Consider the following 25457-nt stretch of genomic DNA (forward strand, 5'->3'; position numbering starts at 1 on the left):
ATGGGTAACATATTCCCTCCTTCCTTCCAGGAAACAGACATCCACTGCAGTGTGTGAAAGGGGTTAATGTCACACAGCAAAGCCACCAGGTCCACTGCAGGCTACCAAAGCCAGCCAGCCATGCCCAAGGAGAGGGGAGACTGCAGACCAGGGCAGTGGGAACAGCCAAGCTGAGCCAGGGATGTTGGGCTCCATCCTCAGCTTTTGCTGGGGACAAGGTCTCTCAACACAGCCCCCCCAGCCTCTCTCCTGTAAAACTTGACTTTCCTAAATCCCTGATGGATGATGGCCCCTGTCTGGCCAGTTCTCTGTCATTGCTAGGATCCCTTTGGGTGGGTAACAAAGGCCTTTCCTGCAGTTTGGATGAAGAGAAAAAAGCTGCTCTGGACTCCAAGGAGGGAGGGATATATATCAGGAGGCACTGCTACAACTAAGAGGAGAAAATTTTCTAGTTCCTTTTTCTTGAAGAAAGTGTCAGGTGTCCACTACTCAGCTTTTTTCTGCTTTTCCCCTACAACAGTGAGATTAATGCCAGACAAATTAAGATGAAAACATCAATTACAGAACATTTAGAGCAGCAGCAACAAACTAGGTAGCTTTTCACATTAATCACAAACAAAACGAAATATGATACAGCTACATTTCAGGGTGGATCAAATTCTTCTCTTACTCATCCAGTATAATTCCCCTTGCTTCTACACAGCTTAAAACATGGTTTAGTATGTGTGGAGGAATAATCAAGCTCTATTTCATAAAATGAAAGCAATCAAGTCTGTCTGGGGAATTCATCTATCCACCAGTAAAACATTAAATGCCTCTTCAAGTGTAAGGATAGGTAACAGAACACTACAAAAACCTCCTAGGCAACTGAAAACAGTCCCTGTAATCCCAAGTCCCCCACATTATTTATTTTCAGAATCCAATCTTCATTAAAAAACACCAAACAAACAAACAAACAAAAACAAAACAACAACAAAAACCCCAAACCAACCCCCCCCACACAACCCCAAGGGAGATTAGGAAAATGTTCTTTTCAGATTTTCTTTTTTATCCAGCAGTCTTATAAGAAGCCAGCTCCAAACCACAAAACTGTAATTCTCAGAAAACAAGTTCTACCTTCCAGCATCCTTTTACTCATGGTCAGCTGACATTAAGGACAATGTTAGAAAGTGTTTTGGTTAATATGCAGCATTATAGAAAAACCACAAAGCAGAAAATGAATGACAAAAACTGTATAACTTTGCAGTGAAGTTTAACTAGCCATGCTGTCTTCCTTATCTTCACAGCACTGCAACTGAAAGAGGAATGAACCTGTGTGGAAATACAAAGTACAAAGTACAAAAGTACTTTTCCCCCCTCTGCATAGAGAATTCTAGGTGGGATTTGGAGCACTTCAGTAGTATGGAGCATCTCAGCAGGCGCTCCTTGCAAGATATTTCCACATCTGGCACATAAAGGTTATATAAAATTAAAAAGTCTAATTACAGACCAGACAATATACCTACAAGAGTTTTCTTGCAGAGTTTAAGACTGTGCCATTTACATCTTGCTATTATCTCCAGAAGTAGAAGGACTTCACATAATTCCAAGTGGAAAAAAGAAAAACAAAAATGAAGACAAGATTTGTACATTTTCTAGGCTACTCAAAGCCCAAGAAGATCTAAGTGGCATTCAAAATGCATACAAAATAAAACAGAAATGATGCCATTAATCTGTGTGGGTCTTTATATAAATATGTGGCAGATAAATGATTTTACTAAGAAACAGTAACAGTCAGGCAAATTCACACTTAAGACAGCATATTTCTTAACTGGTCAGAATCCTGACTTTAAAAAAAAATTATTTAATGTCTCCCATTAATTTCCTATCAGAGATGTAAGCCAGTGTCTTCCTTACTCATATACTGCTTCCTCCAGTTATGACAGAACAGCCTAAGAATAAAAGTACATATTAAATCTATTTATTCCAATCAGCTCCCGTTTAAATCAGCATGAGTCACATACCCATTGATTTGATGTTCCTTAATTGGTCCTTATAGCACTGCTTTATTCTGATTATTCTGTCATTTGGCACAAATGGTGACATGCTTCTAAATGGTGTACAGTGAATTTACATCTCTGTTAGTTTAAATCATTCCTCTCCATCAGATATCTTCACCCATCATAATCTTTGTAATCTGTACACTAGACTGTAACATGCCCTGTGTTTTTGTAATGTATATAGAGGCCTGTTACAGTGTCAATTCAATAGCTTGAGAGTCATGAATTACTTTGCCCTTGCCTCATTTCCACTAATACAATCACCTCTCTCCCTTCCTTACTGCATTACCACCTCTTCCTGTAAAAGGAAACAGAAGGAGAAGATAGAAAGAGAAAAGAGAACCAAAGAGGGGGGGAAGAACAGAACCAAAGTAGGGAAGAAAAGAGAGATGACGCAGAAATCATTTCAGTATTGGCAACAACGAAGAACGCTGTTCTGCTCTGCTTCGCTTCCTCTCCTCATCCCCCACAACTCCTTACTGCACTTCCCATTCCCTGGGGAATGACTGCAGAAGGATCTCTACTGCTGCTCACACAAACTCCATGCTCTCTACAGGAATATGTGAAGGACATTCCTGGCATCAGTCATGTTTACATTCCTACATAACCTCGCACCAAGTGTCACACAGTGAGACAGCAGGAATGAAAACTGACTGTAAGCAAGCTACGCTATGTTGTTACCATACTGTTTCCCTTAAGCTTTCCACACATTTATCTGTTTAGAGGTAGAAAGTTTTAATATCTTCACTTATTTTTATTAATCTTTTGTATTTGTATAAGCTTTGTTTACAATCCATATGCCAAAAACTCCTGAACACATCAGAAGAATATTATGATAGTAGCCATGCCGAGCATCAAAAATTTAGGCAGTGATGGATTTATGGCTACCTGTGCAAGTTTTATACATTTTTTACCTTGTGAATGTGCAGAGCTCACAGTCCTCATTCAGCACTCATTCTCTCACAAACAACAAACAGCTGATGCCCTAACAGGCACACTAGGCTGACCTAAACAAAGAAGCAACAGTTCTCTTCAGAGTTTCCTATTACCTTCCTCCTTAAGTCACAATTATTTAGCACACTATCTTCATACTACTGTTGTGAAGAGAACTGGTGTTCTTACCTCATTTTACCAGTAACTAAAGCATAGAAACATCAGAGTGAGAAATCTCCATTCACTTCACTACAAGCACGTCTGATGTGATTTTCTGCAATACTTATATAGTATTTCATACAGGAACCAACATTTTAAGCAAATCACACATGTGCAAATCTTGCTCCCAGAAAGTGAAGAACAGTCAGAGAGAACTTCTTTACAGTCTATACTTGTGAGCAACTAACAGTAAATACATGTTAGAATCAAGAGTGGAATCCAAGCCTTCAAAATCATCCTTAACCAGTTCATCCTGTGCATCAGTCTCTTATGAACATTACACCCTGTGCAGCCAAGTAGTGGCAGGGGATGAGGCACACAGTTTATCAGGGGTTTCACAGGTACTTGCCAGCAGAAGAAAAAACTTACTGAAAGCTTTAGAGAAAATGTAGTTTTAAACAAGTTTTGGTGCTTGTTTTGGGGAATTGGTACAAAACTCAGGGCTGACAGCTCTGTCTGGCTTTTGTAATTTACTCAATACTCAGTCCACGGTGGTTTGCTTCTCCTGACATGGCTACCAGATCACCCTCATTTCCTCGCATTTCCACCCAGCCACAGTTAAACTATTTTGACATTTAAACCAACATTTTGAACAAAAATAAATAAATAAAATAAATAAAAATAAAACCCCAAAACAGCCTTGTATTATTTAAACCCAGCATTTCTTATCCTAGGGAATACCATACTGATTCATTTAGGCAACTGCTTTCCCTCCCAAAGAACAACTAAACAAAGCATGCATCCATATGCAAATTCAGAGCCGCTCCATGCCTCTACCAAAAACTTACAGAAGTCCAGAATTCACAAAATTTTAAAGCCACTCTTGTAGCCTGTCTTTAGAAAGGTTTACTCATGTCAAATTCGGCATCTTCTACTGTGCTTTCTGCCTGGCAAACTGCTTCCTAACTTGGATTTGTGCAGCTGATTATTCTTAAGGATAGAAGCCAGCATTTGTTGAATTGCACCTCATTTTTCTGCATAGTCTGTGCTATTTGTTAAAGTAATTTAAAATTCTTGTCCTGTCTTCCAAAGTGCTTGGGGGCAGCAGGCTTTGGTATCATTTGCAAATGCAATTCCTCCTATTCATCACTGAACAGTACTGAAAGCACATGTTCTTCCACTGTAAGCAGCTCATAGTCATCATCCATTCTCTGAGTTTGTAAGAACCTTGTCTTAGACAGACCATATGTTCAGAGCATTGCTGCCAATAGAGGAGGATTACAAACACTCTCTCCTTTTGATACTTTTTTGCTCCTAAATTTCCCTTTGCCCTTCTTGTAAAGGAGACCACATGGATGGAATTACAGTTTCACACAATTTCACTTTTTTCCTCCTTACAACGGCCAAAACACTGTTGTCACCCAAACTCCTATCTTTTTAATCATTTATGCATTTTAAACATTTGCAGAGAGGCCTGACATCACTGCAATTTATTCCTTGCCAAAATTGCAACTGTTCTTTGCAGCAATCATTTATGAGACTTGTATACAAAGGCACATAAGCCCCTTATCCTTCACATTTTTTGTTCTGGATATCATCTCAATTTTACTCTAAAGTAAGATTTCTAACCATTATTACTGGAAAGCTACATATGTATTAGAATAAAAGGTTCAGTTATTTTTAGGATGTAGTAGACATAGGAAATTTGGGACTATTGGTAAGATCATGAGCAGTGCTGTTTCCTACTTAATATTTAGGTGGAAGAGGATTTAGAAGAAAGATTATATACCATTAAGGGGTTAAAACTATCCCACACGTACAGGCTGGAAAAGTTAATTTGAATCAACAAACTTGTGAAGACCTGCCTCAGATACAGGTAAAAACCTAACACTCACATTAAGAACTGCATAAAAGACAAATTTAGTTTGAAACCACATTACGGCATGGATCAGGATGGAAAGCATTACAGTTTCCATCTTTCTCCCTGACTGAAAGTATTTAGAGAATGTGGTCTGACCAGCATGCAACAACAGAATGTACAAAAGCACTTACACTCTGGCCACTTCAGCTCAAATAAGCTTCACAACAGGCTTTAAAATTCTTCACATCTCAGAGGATTCTGCTGCTTTCTGAAAATGTGCCTAACTTGAACTTCACATGTGGTCCTCATTTAAATGCAAATTAACCAATTAGCAATTTAAAGTATGCTAACAGTTAATTTGTATTTGAGATACTTGGTCTTGAAATGTGTTAAGGCCTGACCAATAACTCACTTTCTTCATAGCTCCAAAAATGCATGCTCCATCTTAAATTCACCTGGTAATTGAGTATTTTTATGGTTACCACATGAACAGATATTTGGAATATTCAAAGCTTGGTCTGGCAATTTAATAACATGTCCTTTAGGCGCACAAAACACAAACCCCAATTTTTTTCTGAATTTCATGAAATCTTGTTAAACTGTGATTATCAGTCCTCTGGATGCCAAGAAAGTAATCATGTCTTCTTGCAGGCTTTATGCATTGAGGGGCTAGGTATAAATATTGCTGTAAAATCCCAGCTGCAAAGCAGTCAGGTGTTTTGAAAGTAGGGTGTCACTCACAATACTATGGTGAACTAATTGAGACTGGATATAATTAGTTTTATATACTTGATTGATTTTATCTGATAAAAACTGTTTGTCAAAGGTCATGCCTACATTCAGACACAATCTTATTTTTAAGATGAAACTTGTATTCAGGCATGATTCCATGAACCCATAACTGAAAAAAACCACAAATTTCGGAATTTTGATAATTACGGAATATATCCATACAGAAGTAATTACTACAATTTGAGGGACAAAAAATTTTAAAAGAATCATAAAATTTATGAAAAATTCCTGCGCATGCAATAAGGTACAATAAATATGGGAAGCATTAAGCAGCTCTGCAATGTGAATATCATCAGGAATTAAACTTCAAGAAAAGTGAGCCACGCTTGGCAATTAGCATCAGCACTGAAATGACAGTGGCCATCACAGTACTGGTTTTCTGTGCTGCTAATGTGCAAATGTAGAGAAGATAGACCAAGCCCTCAAACTGGTTCGTAACTTACTCTGTCGAGCACACATGTCAGAAATGTATAGTGTAATGATATACAGCCATATCAAGTTTTCTATAAGCATCTCGTTTAATTAACTGAAGGAACACATTTATCTTGCTCTCTGATCTTTATACAGAGATAAAGTGCCATTTCCCTGCAGTCATATTTGAAATCTGTAGTATAAGGAGCCCCAAGCTAAACACGTGCTGAAGGGAACAGGTGCAGGCCATCTAACTTACTGGAGGAGATTCTGTCTCAGCATTCCTCAACACTTGCTGTACTTTGGTGCTTATGCTCATCTGATTGTGGCCACATGGAAAACCAGCACACTGATGCTTTCATGCTCGTCCCCAGACAGAAAACCATTTTCATCAGTCACCAGTACAGTCTGTGCTAATGGAAACACACTTAAAGGGAGGCGCTCTAGACTTCTTTTTTTCTTAATTCTGAATATCGAACCCAGATGATATTCCAAATTTTCTGGCTAAAATAAATGAAACTAGAAATTCCTTGCTGAGGAAATTTTTTTGTGTTTGACTGATTTGGATGTCATGCTACTGTTTTTCTTGCAAAGAAAAAGGTTAAAATAAATAATTTGCCTTTTTTTTTTTTCCTCAACTAAATTTTAGGGGAAATTCTTAGAAAATAAACCAATCAGATCCCAGTTCTCACTGGAATATAAACATAAGCTGTACTCTTCTCAGTGAACCACCACTGGCTTTGATTTTCAGTTCTGCACACCAGGTAAAGCAGTCTCATGTGGCACTCAAAAGTAGCATGGAAGTACCATGATGCTAACTTTAGCCCTCCTGAGGGATTAATATGAATGCTTAATGCCATTAATCCACATTTGCTCATTTATGTTTAGCGATATGCTTTCCATGCATACATATACAAATATTAATTTTGGATTGAAAGATAATCGTTCAACGTGATAACAATTAAACAGCTGTAACCTGTCTTGTGTTAAGTAATGGAGCTGCAGGCAAGCTAAAAACAGATGGTCTTACCCACCCATGCTTAATGTTAAAGACTTAAAAAAGAGGTGTTGACAATTCTGAACAAGAAGGCATAGTTTTAATGCAAATTGGCAAATTTGCAATTTAGATTATGATAAAGCTAATTTAGTCTATAGAAAAAATCAGGCTGCATTGTAAAAGTGAGTTGTTTCACAGCACATCAATATAACAGGTTCCCCACCAACATAATTATTTACTAATTTCATTCAGCTAAGTGAGTTTAATGGAAAAGCAGCTGGAAAAGTATTCATATGTATGGGCTTCCTATGAAAGTTACCTTATATACTTATGGTACATGACAGTATATCACAAAAAATAATAGACTTTCTGAAATAATATCTGTTCCAATCTCACGAAACAACTACTCAGACAGGAGAGGGTCACTGAACTCATTGCAAGCCAGGACAGAAAGGAAACAAAAACATACTTTAGCACAACTCAGTTATGAAAACTTAATTACAGGGCAGATTTTCATCCAGGCTATCACCTAGGCACCAGCTGTGCATCTGCTGTCTTGTATCCCATTGAGATGCAGGTTGAGCTTCAAAATATAATACATGGATGTTAACCTCAGACCCATGAATGTCACTTGCAGACCAAATAAACCCAAATAAACAATTGACATGTGAGTTTCAGTAGCTCTGCAGTGAACTGTTGATTTAACCTGTTCTCATACAGGGGATACAGGAAATGGTGAAAATTACATGAAACATTTCAGCAGTGCCTGTTGTGACAGGACAAGGTGTAATGGTTTTAAAGTAAAAGAGGGCAGATTCAAACTAGACTTAAAGTTTTATTCAGTTGGATGGTGGAACACTGGACCAAGTTGCCCAGAGAGATGGAGAATGCCCTAGAAACATTCAAGGCCATGCTGCATGAGGCCCTCAGCACATGAGGCTCTGAGCAAATCTATTTGAAGATGATGCTGCTTACTGCAGGGGAGCTGACCTCTAAGGGTCCCTTTCAATCCAAATTATTCCATGATCCTATGAGTTTATGACTACAGTTCTCCAGAGGGAAGAGATTATAAGCAACTTAGGTGCCTTAAACTGTTTAGTGCTTGAAACATACACTGCCTATATTTAGTTCAAACCTCTAAGATGATAAACAATAGCACCAGGGTTTGAGTTTTGCTAATTCCTATTAGATTCATTCATGAAAATGCTGAGCAAGTACTTATCTCTGAACACCTTTGATATAAATATGTGGAAGGATGCATTCAGAGCAAAGGCAGTGGCTCACAAGCGTGGCTGACAGCAGGTGAGGTGTGGAAGTTGCACCAGCCTGTGCCAAAGGCCCATAATGGAACAGTGGGTATCAGCAACAGACAGCAGGTTTACTGCATCAGTCCAAACAATCTTGTCCACCTCACTATACTCATTGCTTCAAACAAATAGACCTGCCCTCCTCCCTGCTTTATTTAGTCTACTCTGTTCTCTATCACAAATGAAAGTATATAAAATACATATGTATATTATTTCTCCAATCCAGTCCTGTCATCTTCAGCCTTAGGGAAACCTTGAGGTTCAATCCAGATAGGCAGATGTCTAAATTTTTTTTCTGAACAAAAAAAAGCATACCTTTGCAATCACCTACAATTTTTCTTCCCAACATCCCGAAGTATTGAAATAAATTAAAAAAAAAATCAATGAAATAGGTATCTGGCAGTTTAAAGTAATTAGCATTTCCTAATTCCATTTAAATATTTTGAGGTATATGTAAAAATCAGCATAACTCAAGAAGCAATCTAAGATTTAAATGATATTAGAGAGAAATACAACTAAGGACTAACTTAGTTGTCCTTAGTTGCTTTTATAAGGAGACAGGTTTTTTCCTTCATGCTATGTTTCAACACATATCAACTTACAATGCAAACAGTGGGCTAACTGAAAATGAGACTGGACAGACAGTTATCATTTAAGAATACATAAAAATCGTCAGCTGAGGTACAAAACATTTTTTTACCATTTTGAATGGCATTCATGCTTTACAAAAATACCATAAATTCTTTCATCAAATGAGTTATGGATTGAGATGATTCAGTATATATTTCAGTTTGTGCCTCTGTGAGTAATGCATACACATCTGCCCCATTTTGAACATCCAGCCAGAGGTCTGGAGGGCTACTCCTTTCATAAAAAGTGAATAAAGTGAATTGCCCTTAAGATTTACAGTTTCTTTGCAATATTCCTTTCTCAAAGAAGCTGTTAATTTTGGCTGCTGCACTTCATAGGGCTTCCAGCTAATAGCTGCAACAAAGAAACACATTTGCATTTCTAAAATACTTCACAGTACCTCAGCTAAACCGTTAATGACTTTTAGAAATAAGAAGGGTGCAATTGCTTATTTTTAGACATATAAAGGGGGAGTGAGTAGGCTTCTTTCATACACATAACACAAATTATGCAAATATTCTGCTACTAAGTAGAGAGTTGTAGGTAGCATAAAATGCCTGGATTACATATGGAGGGTGACAATAAAAAATAGGTTTGCATAGTCCCTAGTGCTTTGAAATTCATTGCTCAGAAAGAGCTACTACCTACTGTAGGGTAGATGAGAGAAAAGCAAATTGACTCTTCATCTGCCAAGCTAAGGAGGCAGCAATTTTTCCCCATGAAGCTGAAATACTGTTGGAAATGAGCAATAAAATGACCTGGATTCTCTGTAACATGGAAAGAAACAGGTCTAAAAAAATAAATCTAACAGCAGGCTAAAGCCTGTACCTTGTTACTTGCCTTGGAGGCTGTAAGGGCAATATAAACAAATGAAACTATCTTTACAGCAGCAGCCAGAAAGTAAACACCCATTTAAAGAATAAACAGGTGGAAAGACAAACCTGCTTGCCCAGTGCTGAGGAAAAACTTGCTTGTGCTTAATATGTTGGAAAAATTGTTCAAGAGCAGTTCATCCGTGTATAACTGCAACCCTTGAAATGCTGCCAAGGTCAGTGAGACCAACAGCAGAGTGATCTGCTGAGTAATTGCTCGTTGGCAAGTTAAGGCAGTCAGGGGAAAGGCTTTATCCGACTTCTAAATATTTACTTTTTTTATTGTTCAGAAAGCAGTTCTCTCCCCACCTCTCCACTCTCTTTGTCAGCATGTTTTCTGGAAGCTCCTCAAAAACATTAACCCTATTGATTCTCCCTCTGCTTCTGCAGATGCATCTTGATTACCTCCCCCTCATATGTTCGAGCAATTTCATTAGTAAATAACAAAAACTCCAACCCAACCAACCAACCTTTACAAATCAATTGTGATTGCTGTAAAAAATAATTCTGAAGTCAATCTTATTACTTTCACACCTGACTCCCTTCTAAAAAAGAAAACCTTGCCTCATGTTCTGGGCACAGTGACGTGGGTATTAATTAACACAGCTGTAATAGGCCCTCATTTTCCCTGCCCTCAGAGCTCTTATTTACCACTGCTTCTCCTTTGCAGCACCACCACCTGCCCCTCTGCCAGGGCTGTAAAATACCTGGGAGCACAGCTTGTGTTTTGCTATTTTCTAGATACTCATTATAGTATTTTCTAGATACTCACGTCCCTGTTATGGCTTAGCTGTGCTAACACATTCAGAGTTAGAGCCCTTCCAAAAGTTCCATGGAAGTTAAAATTCTCCAGGCTCTTTTTCGCTTGTGGCAAAAGCAAATCATGCTACATTCACATCCACTGCAGTTAGACTTATGTCCTATCCTGTTGCTTCAGCTACATCACCTCTTTTAACCATCTCTTCTCCATCTATCCAAACACAGGACCATGTGAGATTTTTTACTTATTGGACTTTTTTTGATTATTCAGATTATCCATGATTTCCTCATCACTCAGTTATGCTTGCCTTTGTCTGACCTGTGGCTACTTCTTTTGTTGCCAATTCAATCCACCTCAAAGTGGTTTAGCCATGATGCTTCTCATACTTGGGTGATGTGCCCCATGAATACTGCAGTCACAGGGTTAGTCCTGGCATGGCCTCTAATGAGCTTCACGCAATGCTCTCCACTCACCAAAGTGCAAATTAGTCATCTCTTATATGCAGAGCATTGCCAGTTCCTCTGCCTGGGCTTCCTACCTGTTGCCATGCAGAAGTTTTTCTATGTGGCTCTGCCAAGATAAAAAATTGTTTGGATAGGACCCCACTCCACTGTCACAGACCTGCAGCATCTTACACAAAGGGGCATTAGTGCAGAAGGGAATTTCTTAGCACTACAGCTCCATGTTTTCTTAGTGCTCCTATTTATATGCATGATTTCTCATGCTAGCTCACTGTCAAAGCCTGTGTAGTGGAGAAGGATATCCTGCTCTATACAGGACATACAGACTCTAAATGACTGGGTACAAAAAGCTCCATTGAGAATGGTATAGTAACTTCCAAAGGTTTTCAGGCACTAGAACTAACTTGGTTACAGAAACTGTAATAAGGGTGGCTTCTTCCCCATCAGCTGTATTAAACTGCTGTTACGTTATTGACACGTAAGAAATTTGACAGTATTCTAAAATAGAACATTATGTTGACAAGAAGATAATTTTGGGCAGTTAGGTATTTTTTACATGGCGGAAGAGACATTTTTATGTAGGCAAGTCACTTTTTAGTGCTTCTTCTCCTTAAAAGAGAAAAAAAGAAAGAAAAACAATAGGGAACTTCATTTTCAAAAGACGTAAAGCTATCACATATAAATAGAAAAGCACAAATCAAGTAGCATATTTACCATTCAAAATAAAAGTAACCTCCCCCTCAGTGAAAGGCAGTTAAAGGGAAAAGACTGAAGAGGAAATTCTTCCACCTTCTCTTCATGGCAAGCTAGCTATGAAGAACTTGACCAGCCATTATATAACCATTTCCTTTCTTAAAACATCAATTCATTTTCACAGACTGACACATGCAAACGCTCTCTTTGAAGAAACACTTTCAAAGCGATACGCTCGTGATGGAGAGGCGGCCGGCAGCGGCGGCCGGTTGCGCTCTGCAGCGCGGGCAGGGTAAAGCGCAGGCAGCCTACCAATGGTGCAGTGCTCTCCGTTCCATCCCTGGCTGCACTCGCACTTGCCGTCCTTGCAGGTGCCGTGCTCGGCGCAGCGCGGGTGGCAGGCGCGCTGGCTGCAGGCCGCGCCCGTCCAGCCCTCCTCGCAGCGACACGCGGCGCCCACGCACACGCCGTGCGCGCCGCAGTCCGCCGAACACAGCTCTGCGGGGACACGGAGAACAAGAAAGGCATGGCAAGAGTAAGAAAGGCAAAACCTTCGAAAGCTAAATCAAAGGAATTTACTGCGAAAGACATTTTCACTTGCGGTTCAACAGAATAGAGAGCACAGTTTTATCTCTTTGCTAAGGCTCTTTTGGTTAGCTGGCAGACTTAAGTGATATTTAAATGTTCACAGATCTTTTGCTAGCTTGTGGTAATTTTGAAGCGTGTTTCTTTGTGGTCACCTTTGTCTTAAGAGTAACCTTTTGTATCTTAGATTATATGGCACTCATACCTACCAGATGTTACACTGTACTCACAGTGACAAAATGACAAAATGTAAGGTATACCTTGATCATTGTCTGTGGTGAATCTACTATGACGAAGTTCAAATTAGCAAGGTTTCCCCTCCATACTCTTCTCCCTGCTTTCTTTCAAAGTTGAAATGTGCCATTACTGACACATTTTTCATTATAAAGAATCAGCCTTAGTGAAACAAATTAGCACTATGCTGACGCACTGACACATCTGTAAAGTATAAAAGATCATTTTACTCTTTTACTTTCAGTAAATTTGTATCAGTGACAGCTATGAACAGTCTGGTTTCAATAATAATTTGTTAAAAAAATAAATCAACATACAGCAATTTAACTTGTCATTTACATATAGTAACAGGATCTTGTATCTGATAGAATAATTGAAAAATATGTTAACAGCCAAAGGTAGTCAGAGGCCAAACAACACATATTAAGCCTCAGCTAACATAAGATGATAATTTACACTGCCAGATTTTGTATTTACCATTTTGGTTCATTTAGTCAGACTCCAGCAAACTTTACTTCTGCTTAGCAGAAAACAGAAAAACAAAGAGATACAATACAGCCTGAGGGACCTTTTAGTTCCTTGGCATGCAGCTGGCTGTAGCCATGTATGGTTCACAGAAATACTATATTTAAGTTTTTTTTTCTTGCAAAAGACAGCAAGTAGTTCAACAATAAAAGATCAAATCATTTTTAATAGCAAAAGAAACTTGCATTCAGTGCAAGAAAGGTTTCCAGTTTCCTCATCAACAGTGTTTTTCTCTCTGCTGTCTCAAAGTGCTGTAGAACATAAAACACAGTATCAAGGAGCTGTGACATTTCCTGTAACAAACAGCCCAAAACCTTTCTGGAGAAAGACAGCTGTAATTTCCCCCTCCTTTCCCTCCCACCAACTATATAGCATTTTATATCTACTTTGAATTAAATTTTTGATTAAAAGATGCAAGATGGTTTGATTAACTTGAGTCACAAAACGTCACTGCAGCTCCAAGAAAGAAAAGGTTTATTTCTCTTCAATCTAATCAATTTTTCATTAGGGTGAAGGTGTTTATCAGCTTTTAGCACACCAGCTTTGAGCAAGGTGCGTCAATCTTTGTAATGAATTTATTAATTAGAGTTAATTTAATTGAAGTGGAATTGAAGGGCTAATTAACGGACAAACTGCTGATGAAGATAGAGGAAAGCTCTGCTGATTTCAAACCTATAAAACCCTCTGATGGAAGTAACTCATTCTTTTCTTCATCTAACAGCTTAACAACATGTTTATGGGTAAGATTTACTTTTTTTTAGTGTACTACTTTGAAGGTCATTTTGCACTGCTTCAGCAAATAATCTCTGCATGTTCTTACAAACATTCTTTTTTGAGTCTGACACACTTGAGATATTTGAGATCAGAAACATTTTATGTTATTTTAAAAACAAATCATTCCATGAAACATAAGTCAAAGATGAAGCGTAACTGGCCATCAAAAAAAGCACAGAGGACGTGTCAGTAAATAGGGCATCCATGTTTTGCCTGAGAACCAGACAGGGTCTAACACAAATTGCCATTTTTAGTGCTAGAAACAGAAAGGGATTTTTTCTTCTGAACAAAATTCACAGAAGACAACATTTTCTTCTCTTTGTCACTTTTTTCTTGCATGTTTGGAACTCAATCACTCCCGTATGCATAAACCATTATGAAGTACCACAGATCCTGGTCAGGAAGTACATTTGTTTCAAAAAGATGGTTCCTCTTGAAAAAGTTATATTTATTCATAAGCTGGCATAAACTCAGCTAGCCCATGTGTTCAGTTTTCATTAACAAAACGTCTGAGTTCTTAGATGAACTGGTTTAGACAAATACATGTCTCACAGTTAGACATGATTTCTTTTTTGATATGTGGCTACCAAACAAGATTCTAAAAACTTGTCTTTGTCAAAAAGCTGCTGTCATACTTTATAAATATTTAGATTTTGCTCTCTGTGCTGGTACCTCTAGTTTTCTCCTTTTGTATCTAAGCTCAGACTATGGTTTTAATAAGCTCAGTTCCATATTTCAAGAAATTCCTCTGCTTCTTCACTCGTACCAATTCCTTCCACCCTGGCAGCCTGCATTCTACCTTGAAAGCTGTTTAAGACTCATTCTTGCATTCCTTTTGCCTTCAAACTTGAATGCTCTCTGTTTTTCAGGAAAATTACCTCAAATTAGCTGGAGAGATTCTTAAAATGCGAATGCCCCTGGTTTCACTAGCGTAGTTTTAAGTTTCTAAGTAGATCTGTTAGGAAATATCCATATCATGCAAAGAACATTCTGAGCTTGCTTGTGAAATATCTGAAGTTGCCTGAAGAAATATCTGAAGACGAAGGCAGTTAAAAGATACAAACAAATACATTGATTTTCAAATCTTTCAAACACACCAATTATTTTGAACCTTTGAATCAATTTACAGTTCATGCTGAAGTCAACTCCAAGAGATCAATCAGCTCAGGTCAGGTCCTAACCCAGTAATGTCATTAAAATGCTGCTATTCAAGACACCAACATTTTATAAAAATGCCATTGCTTTTAACTCTTACCATTGGAGCAATCTGGACCTGTCCAGTTGGGGTCGCAGGTGCAGCTCCCGCTCTCCTGCAGGAAGGTGCCATGCCCAGAGCACTGGTCAGAGCACATTGTCTTCAGGACCTCGCAGCTGCTGCCGCCCCAGCCCGGGTTGCAGTGGCACTCACCGTGGATGCACACGCCGTGGCTGGAGCAGCCTGGGTCCAAGCAATCCGCTGCACGGAGAGGACAGAGAGCAGCTTAAACCTGTCAGTCCTAACAACAGCAATTATCCCAGAGGTGCTAAGGGCACTTCTGGGCTTCATTCACATTTCAAGACCTTAGGAAATAGGCAGCATTGCGCCCATCTGGAAAGTAAACAGTATGCTGAGGCTGAGAAGTTCACCTTTCTTTCATGGCAATGAATGAAGAAAAGACAGAGCGGACTATGATCTCTTTGAGCCAGACTCCCTTCTCTGGCTACAAGGTAAATCACACTTTGTCCTCACTTCTTACATAGCTGCAATTTTCCTTGCAAGAACACTTCCCTTTCACACCACTTTCTGATCCCGTAAATTTTGTGCATGCACATAAATGACATCAAGACAATTACAGGTTACCACTGAATCAATGGAGAATCTTTCAAGGTTTGATAATTTTTCTGACTTACAGCAAGACTGGCTTTGGGACTTGGGTAAGTGATCTTGATTCTGCCTAATCATAATGGAGTAAGTGTTGGATTCTCTGCAGCAGTATTCCCTGATACTACTGACCCAATCCACTACCACATAGTTGTGACAGCTATACAGGACCCCCAGATTGTTTCAGAAATGAATGAGTTGCATACTGTCTATCTGTCTTAATTCACTTGTGCTTTAGATGATGAGATTTAATTCAGCAATTTGACTCAATAAAATGTTACACTTGTAGGGTCAATGGCCTGAAAATTTAATTCCAGAGACTTAATTGCATTACTTTGTATGTGGCAATCAATAAAATCAATTTGATTGGGGAAGAAAATAGGAGTTTTTAGTCCCTAAAAAAATAGAATGGAAAATGAACTACATTTTGCAGCACACCAGAACGAATATTATTATGCATATCTCTGTAATACAAGAATAATGCATCATTTTCCCCCTTGATGCATTTGAATCAGCACTTTCCACAATATGGTCAGTGGAAAAGACTACTAACAAATGCAATAAATTAGTGACTACTCTATACTTGAAAAATTCAATAAGAACTCCTACATATGTGTTTCATGTGCTTTCTTCTTAGCTGATTTCAACCAGATGAAACCCAAATATACTGGCAAGTAAAAATATTATATGCATGTTACTTTGAATTTTCCCACTGCTTACTTGAGAATAAAGTACAATAACTCTGTAGAATTCAGCGATACTAGTGATTCCAAACTTGATTTGTAGTATTGTAAAATGATTTTTGAAGAAACAGAGTTAGTGCATGAGACCTACATCCAGAGCAAAATTTATAGAGCCAGATGCGCCAGCTGTTAACCTGACCAAAACCAGCTGGTGCTAGCAAAAATATTTACTCATTTACCTTCTTCGCAGTTCTCTCCTTTGTACCCAGAGTTGCAGGCACAGGAGCCCATGATGCAAATGCCCCGTCCCCCACACTGGGGATCGATGCACTGACTCGCAGGCACGTCGCACTCGGTGCCCTTCCAGCCGCTGTAGCACAGGCAGCGCCCCTTGGAGTACTGCCCATTGGCACTGCACAGCACCGGGCAGGCTGCTGCGGGACACAACACAGCACAGCTGTCAGAACACAGATTTCACCAAAGCTTTATAAAGAACAACATCTGAGATGTTGCTTTTCTGATGTATTTCTCTTCACGCTCACTTAAACTGACTTGAGAAAAGCATTGGGCTGATTTACCTCTTGAACAATCGGGGCCCAGAAACCCGGGAAAACAATGGCAGGACCCAGAAACGCATTCACCGTTACCATGGCAATTTCGGGGGCATTCCACCACAGACTCTGGAAGGAAAAAGAGAAGGATAATTCACAGGTACCCACTGCATGAAGTAGCTATCATTTGAGCCACTACTAACTGACAGTTTGTTCTCACTCTGAGAAGTGTTTACATTTGTTTTGTTTGGAGAGCATAAACAGCTGTGATTGCCTACTGCTGATGCCCCCACTATCTTATACTCCAAAAAAAAGGCTAAAATTATAAGTGTAAAACTACATGAGATCCATACTTAAAATCTAGTCCTGTACCATTTCATAAATACTTCAAAACAGCATCCTCCTTTCAAGCACTGTTTCACTAGAAGTACTTACACCTTTGACTAAGAAATTAAAACCCTTATGCCTTAGATCAAGGAATTAAACTATGGACTTTGTGTTTTATTCTGAGTAGCAAAAGAAACACATAAATGGAAAACCTGCAAAAAAAATAGATCATTTAACTATGAAAACCTTTCTATGAATTCCTAAAAGCCTGACCCCAAGCTAGTGTTTGGTAAGAGCTTTAAAGATTATGCTTACCTATAATTATGGTATTAAAAGACACCTGCTCTGCATTTTTCCCATCATTATAAAAGGCCAGGTGCCAGATGCCAGAATCCAAATACTGGATAAAACCTGCCTCGTGGAGGCTGACGGACCTCGCCTGCCGTCCTGCCCGCTCCGACTCCAGCAGGTTGCGTTGCTCCCTCGCAATCAGCCGGCTGCCATCCAGGAGCTCCACAAAGTCATACTGCAACGAAGCACAGCACAGAGCTTGACAGGGCCATGGCACCACCCTGACAACACGCTTGTATTTAGACCAAGTTTCCTTCTGGAGCAGGGAAGGAGGAGCTGAAAGCAACCCTTTCTTCTTTCTTTGCTCCTTGGTAAGCATTCACATAAAATTACCAACTAGTTCTCATGCTTATCAGGAAGACTTTTTCAGTAGAAAGTGGCCAATGAACCCATTTCATACACTGGGGGAAGAAAATAGCAGTTGAAATGAGTCTGCAGTCATGACTGGCACCATAATTACAGGTGAGAGCTAACTTTCAAACTGTATTACATACAAATGGGCTAATAATAATAATACTATCTGATACCTATAATCTACTTTTCTTAATTTAATTCCAGATGAAGGATTAACTGCTCAATCCCCCTTTTGTATAGTCTGGAATTTCTGAGGAAGGAGAGCAAGAGCTTTACTTCTCATCACAGAAGGTCAAAACAGGAGAAGGAAAGCAGAAAACATTGCAACTACCAAAGATGACAAACTGAGCAAGCCCCATGGTATCCCAGGTCAATGGACAGCACATACTGAATTTTAACAGCTAACATGGGGCTTGGAAAAATGTAGTAGCATCTGAGCTGATAAAACAAGTAAACTCACAACACAAGTTTTTATGCATGTTATGCACCTTAATTAGGTCTAAGGCACCTGGAGGGCTAAAACTGCTCCAGGCCCTACACTGGTGTTACACTACCTGGAGTCTGTCCTCAGGGCTTGAAAGTTGTCTTCTGCATGTTCAACATGTAAAGATCAATACATATAGAGCAAAATAAAACAGGTAGGAAAACTGAAGAGCATTCTTGCTTATGGCAGAGGGTCTCTACTTTTACAGCTAAGACTGTTCAAAGTTTCAGTTCTACTGTGACACACGTTTATCGTATGAAGTGAACTGCAGCACATAAACCTTCAATCTTTGCACATGTTGAAGATCTCTCTCAAATGAAATTACATCCAGGGCCTTTTAGAGTAAAGGTCAGCATGTGAGCCACTGATTCACCTGAGCTGGGATCAGTTCCTAGGACCAGAGGATCGGTGATTTTCGACCCTGACTTGTGACCTTCAGACACTGCTCCTCAGACAAAAGAGAATATGATAGCTTTTATCCTGGGACAAAGGTTTAAGTAGTTATGCTTTCTTTTTGAAATTGCAGGCCAAAATTCACTGGTATTGTAAGATTGCTCCTCCCCAGTGTTCAGAATCATCGTCCCACCAGCCAGGACACGAAGGAAATGCATGGTTGATACGACTCTATCAACACCTGAGCCGCTGTTGCAGCGATGTCTGGAGGAGCACACAGCACGCAGCGTGATGAGGATGCGCAGGAGCGGCGCCTCGGCAGCTCTGCATGCGCTGCACCGCACGGAAACCAACGCCATCACTTTGGGAGAGCAATTATTCAAAACCACTCAACACTCTCATTTGTCAGAGTATTAAATATTCATCTTATTTTGTGAGAGAGAGAGAAACAGTTTTGGCTTTTTTTCACTCCTGCCTCTCCAGAGGTTTTAGTATTTTTAAAAAGGGAAGGCTCGGGGAGCTCTGAGTTTTAACAGGTCACTCATAGACATTAGTTGTGACTTTGTAATTTGTATATGGCAAGAGACCACTTTTGTAGAAGGACAATTTCAGATTAAAACTGTATTTTTGATACAGGAACAAGTGGCTACACCAATTTATTGGCCACTAATGGCAGAGAATCACAGTACAATTCACAATTTTGTATTTGTAATGTAATAAGGACATATGCTGTTATCAGAACACCATTTTAGACTACACTTAAAAAGCCATACAGAAGGGAAATCACTGTTCATTTTGACCCCCAGCAAAAAAAAAAAAAAATGATCTTAACTAACCCTTTTAAAGGCTGCTTTTTTATATTTGAGACATGGCAACAAAAACAGACCGGAAAAACAATTATCTTCATAAGCAAAATCATACCAATTTTATTTTCCTTCTATGACGATAAATTTATTTCGTTTACATTGAGTCTAAATGTGATGATTTGCCTTACCACTCCATACAGTTTTGCTTTAAACCAAAGTCTCTTTTTTATTCCTAAAAGTCTCTTTAAATAAACATATTGATTCTCTGGCTGCAATGGAACTGACATTTTTAGAAAGTGTCACAAAGACTTTCAGGCTTGCATTGATTGAGTTTTGAATGGACAGCCACCGTCAATTATTTCTGGTTGATTTATTTATGATTCCCCAGAAAGAGAGCTATGCATCTCAGATCAGTCTGTGACACACAAATAGTAGCTGTGCTTGAGACTAATTTTGACACCTAAAGAGAATAAAGCAAAACAACCAAAAATTCTGTCCTGAATACGATGCATCGAACCATTTCCTACATGCTATATATCTCTATTATTTTGACTTATGGGACAGCACAAGAGTTAAATTTTCTCCATTCTGTTACTGTTTAATTAATAGAATTTTCAGTGTTATGGAAATAGTTTATATACAATTCATCCCATTACAAGACAAGGGCGTAAAGACTTCTTGAAATCTATTCCAAGCTTATTTCTATCATACTTTTGTTATGTCCCCTGCAATAGAAGGATAATTGGCACCAGAGGTTGTACAGTTAGGGACAGATATTGACTATAGTGTCCTCTTACTCACTGTAAGGTTTTAACTAGGTACAAAAAAGAGGTGGATAAACCAGCAAGGGGTACAGGAGAGAAGTGGAGAACAAGTGGCAAATGTAAAAGTCAAGTTTTGCATTGCAGTAAAAGGTGACAGTAGAGAGAAGACAGACATTGGTAGAAACACCAAAGTTGTAAGGAGAGAGCTAAAGAAAATTGTGCAGATACATGTAGGGTATCACAGGCATACCAGCAAAGACTTTGGAGGAGGACAGGTGACAAGGCAACTTTACAAATGCTGGCAGAGTGCAGGAAGTAATAAGTTCTCTATTATTTAACGTAAGATCTGAAAATTCAAATACTGACGTTTGAGAAACAAGCAGCAGTTGCTCATTTGCATAAAAGTTTGTTATTAGCACTTGTCATTCTGTGACTAGAAGATAAGGGCAGATAGCATTCAAGAGACACAGACATGAAGTGATATATGTGAGTGAGATCCTACTTTTCAAAGTCCTCATGAAACAACCCTAGCGTTACACATCCTAAGATGGGCTCTGAGCCAACTTTTGTCATTACAGGATGTGCCCTTTGAGCTATGGTAGACAGATTATGGAAATAAGAGCTCAATAATTAAAAAAGAAAAAAAGAAAAAAGCAGACATAATAAAGGCATTGAATGAAACCATCACAGTTTAACACTTCTTATGTTCTGGGCTGTTCTGGTCTCCACACCTTGAAAAAGCTGCATTAAAACAGGACAACTTTCAGAAAAGGATAAACAAAGGACTGCAAAAGCTTTCATAAAAAGAATGCCAAAACAGCCTGGAACAAATACAACTCAATGATAACACTTGAGATCCCTTAATCAAGGGTGGCATGAAGAAGAAATTAATGAGAAATTCTGCTCTGCCTCTTCCAAAACACTTTCAACAGTGTGTCAAACAAAAGCTACTGTCTCAAAACACACTGAGGAGTACAGTTAAGCCCTGCTGCAAATGTCACAGATGCTAAAACCTTCCATGGATTCAAAGGTGACTATGCAAATTCACAGGAAAAAAGAATCTATCAAAGATTTGTAGACAAATCAAAGACAGCATCTTTGACTCAGCAAAGTCCTTCAGCCCTAAAACTCTGGAGGCCAAAAGGATATTGTGGGAAGAATAACTACAATACTCTCATGCTGCTTTACTGATCTCTGTGTCTGCTCACGGCCCCCATCACAGAGAGAAGGCCAGATGGGCCTTGACCAAACTCAGCATGGATATTCATGTGTTTGTCTGCCATGTTCCTGTGACACTTGGAGCCACATGAGTGAGCTGCCTTGTCTAATGGGCAGGATGGAAGTGAAGGATGGAAGTGGAATGCAAGGATGCAGTGAAGCCAAACATGAGCTGTTAGTCTGTCCCTGTTACCTATGCCTAGCTTGCAGTTAGGAACTTTTGTTGGTACAAGCCATAAGAGTTAGGGGAAATACAAAAACAAGAAATGGACTTATCCTTGTATTCCCCTTTAGTGGTCTATTTCAGTAGATGTCTTTTCTCCAAAATACCTTATTTTGTTTACATAAGCTACTCCAGTTAAACATGTATTTTACCAGGATGAGTTGTGTCTTCATCAAAGCCCTGTGTTAGGACTTGGTTGGAGAAAGGCCTAAACTGTCAAGATGTATTTTATTCCATTTTTTTTCCTCCACATGAAGGAGCATGGTCTCAAATAAAACCCCAACTGCTTACTGAAACTGCATTTTCAGGAGATTACATACATACTTTATCTCAGACACTTAAACTGGACATCATTGGGTTCAAGGCCATATAAACATGGGAAGCTCTAGCAGCCTTGTAAGTTCAGTAGGGCACTGATAAGTAAGCATGCCTAATTTTTCAGTGTATCAAATGTCAGTCAATGGTTTGTAAAAATACTCTAATTATATACCAGGCAAAAAGAGGACAAGAGAGCTTGACCTATATCCTGGGAACAGTATATCCAAAATGTCAAGCAGGACTCACATATGATACTTTCTGTTGTATCATACTTAAACATTAGTAAGAACTTGGAGTCTATGTAACACAGAGGACAGGAAACAGATTTAGTAGTCTCTGTGTTTTTGGATAAAGGGCACTCCTATTTCAATCTTTTGACAGGCTAAGGAATCAAGTAAAGATCATTTTTTTAATAGTCATAATTACTTGCATAACTTCTCATATAAATGCATAGTCTAGATCAGCTTCTTCAGTTTTATTCATTCCTGCCACACATGTATTCCCCTAACCCCTGCTACTGTCATCATTGAGATGGCATTTGTATTCCAAACCCCTACTTCAAATGGCTGATAACTTTTTGAATCAATTTTCTTTATGCTAGAATTTCATGTGGTTGTTGTCAGCCTGAGGGTGGGTGTTCATATGTGAAGGTCTGAAGAAAATCCATTTAATCATTATTATGAAGATCAAATTTTTAAGTAAACATGAGTGCATTTTCTGCATTCAGTAAAGTGTTTGTACTTTAATGGAAACTAAACTACAAAATAAAGTTAATGTAACATTCCATTACTTTACCTGCTGTGCTAACCCTTCCTCTGTTGTTTTTGTCTGTTAAGTAGGTGTAATAATTATTAATATATAATATATATACATATATATGTCTATATTGTACATATTTTAAAAGTTATACCTGAATAAAAAAAAAGCAAAAAAATTAAATAGTGCAGTAGCATGAAAATATTTTTTTTAAAAACGGGACTGAATTAAAATATATGAATTTTGCACCTATAGATTTGCTGCTACACCTATGGATTTGCTGCTATGTATCAGACATAATCAGTCAAGCTTTGATACATTAATACCATTTGGTTGCTATACTTAGATTTGTGTCCATGGCAAACCCATACACTCAAAAGTCACTAAGATATTTCTCTGAATGCGGTAGAAGAAAATGAACTAAAATACCTATTCAGGTGGAAAAATGGATCTGAGCCAGCAATTGGATAAATACTGTGTTGGAAGAAATCTAATCTTAGGGTCTTAAATCTTTAAAATAATATGAATACAATTAATACTAAAGTACCATCTGAGGCACTGATTCTCTGTTTCTCCTGCCAATCCAGAAGACTGTTCACTCTTTTATACTTTAACTGTCCTATCACTATGGATAAAAAGTGGGTTTTTATTACTAGGACCATATGTGACCATATGCTATAAGAGGTGTCATTAGAAATCTTGTGATGGGTGGAAGAGAATAAATCCTCTGGCACACTTAATAGCAAAGTTTCAAGACAGTAGAGGCCTAGTGAAGACTGCCACTTTTATAACCCCAGTTCACTGTATCTTTGTAGATATATATTATGTATTTTTTCTTTTATATTTTTACTTAGAGAGACACCAAGCTGTAAATACTGTAGTATTTGCTTGTCTTCTTGTTTGGAAATTTGGTTAATGTGCTCTTTGCAGGAACTGTCAACCACACCTTATGCATGGCCAAAAGATTCTATATTAGTTTGCTTAGGTTTTAAAGATATATCAATTTACCAAAGAATAAAATAAAGTACCTATAAATTCTGCATGAAACAACTCCATATCTGAAGAATCATTGATTAGGCAATAGAACAGCTCATAAATAAGAATACCATGTACCCACCATTCTAGATCCCAACACAGAGTATTACTGATGTTCTGGTCATCACATGAGATCAACAAAGTATAAACAGTGAAAATGAAAATCAGCAAAATAGAAAAGAATGTAATCCTGAGAGAGAAAAAAGATACAAAAGATACAAGATCATGGTTTTCAATAATGTGCTACTTTTAATGCAAGCAGTTCTTACCTGAGTGTGTGAAGGTGGTAAGCCTTTTCGACCATATACTCCAATCAATGCATCTTTCTGAAGGGATATATTGAATTTTAGAAATTGTGGCTGATCAATGAAGAGTTGTGATCTCCAAAAAATCCCAGGGGGCACTTCTTGTATCGCTCTTCGGCCTATATCAAGTTCTCCAGAATCTATAGTGTTGTTTTCTTGTGCAAATCCTCCTAATTTTCCTGATGGTTTAGAATAATATGGAGATCAAAAACTAGTGGTTTTTTCTAGCTTTCAATCTTCCTTCATATATATCTTCAAATACTTAGAATTACCTCAGGAAGAATTCTACCTGACAACCTTTTTGTATCGAAGATCCCAGGAATTCAATGATTTGGAAATAAAAAGGCAAAGATACCACAAATGCCTACATACAAAAAATGCTGTAGCATCCCTAAGGAGGAACATTATGGAAGCAGTTTAGAATCTACATTAAACTATACTTTTTTCACTAGCATTTTAACAGAGGTTTCTCAGAATAAAGTCTCACATTAAAAATAAAAAGGAAAATGCAGCATACAGATTTAAAGAATAATAGATACATAAACACAGGTAGTCAAGAGAACTAATATAAACATTTCTACATTAAATATCAGAGCATTTATTAAATACTACCAAATACTACAGCTCTGGTTACCTATTTTTGGTTTTGCATAAGCAAGCAATGCTGTATTTAAGCAGCTGGCACACGAAGGTGAGGCTTGAGTGAAACAATACAAAGAAAAATGGAACTGTCATTATAGTCTTGGAGTTTGCTGTGTTTTTACCAATTCATATTCCTTTCATCAGCTAGTCTATTATAAAGATTGAACTAAATCCATCTGAATGTGATAAGCATGTTCATGTGATGCTCACTTGTTTGCATACAAGTGTTCTGAAGAACTGACAATTCAGCCTTGTCTTTTACGTTCAAATTCTACATTATTCATCATTTGATGGAAGAAACTGACACAACCTTTTTGCAAACATTTAGACTGCAAAAAAAACTAGATTAAAAT

At 38.3% G+C, this 25457-nt stretch overlaps 1 protein-coding gene across 20 annotated transcripts in view; it reads right to left on the reverse strand.

Moving 5' to 3' along the window:
* Positions 1 to 25457, reverse strand: part of TENM3 (teneurin transmembrane protein 3) — a 1287001-nt gene that overhangs the window by 68077 nt on the left and 1193467 nt on the right. For all 20 annotated transcript variants that reach the window (XM_058025024.1, XM_058025026.1, XM_058025021.1 and 17 more), the window contains 6 exons: positions 24427 to 24641; positions 17771 to 17981; positions 17156 to 17257; positions 16817 to 17011; positions 15289 to 15489; positions 12228 to 12413 (listed from right to left, as the gene is read on the reverse strand). In XM_058025024.1, the coding sequence (XP_057881007.1) occupies positions 12228 to 12413; positions 15289 to 15489; positions 16817 to 17011; positions 17156 to 17257; positions 17771 to 17981; positions 24427 to 24641 (1110 nt within the window). The remainder of the gene's footprint in view (positions 1 to 12227; positions 12414 to 15288; positions 15490 to 16816; positions 17012 to 17155; positions 17258 to 17770; positions 17982 to 24426; positions 24642 to 25457) is intronic.

The sequence above is a fragment of the Melospiza georgiana genome, chromosome 5 (assembly GCF_028018845.1).
Source record: "Melospiza georgiana isolate bMelGeo1 chromosome 5, bMelGeo1.pri, whole genome shotgun sequence".
In the NCBI taxonomy this organism is placed as follows: domain Eukaryota; kingdom Metazoa; phylum Chordata; class Aves; order Passeriformes; family Passerellidae; genus Melospiza; species Melospiza georgiana.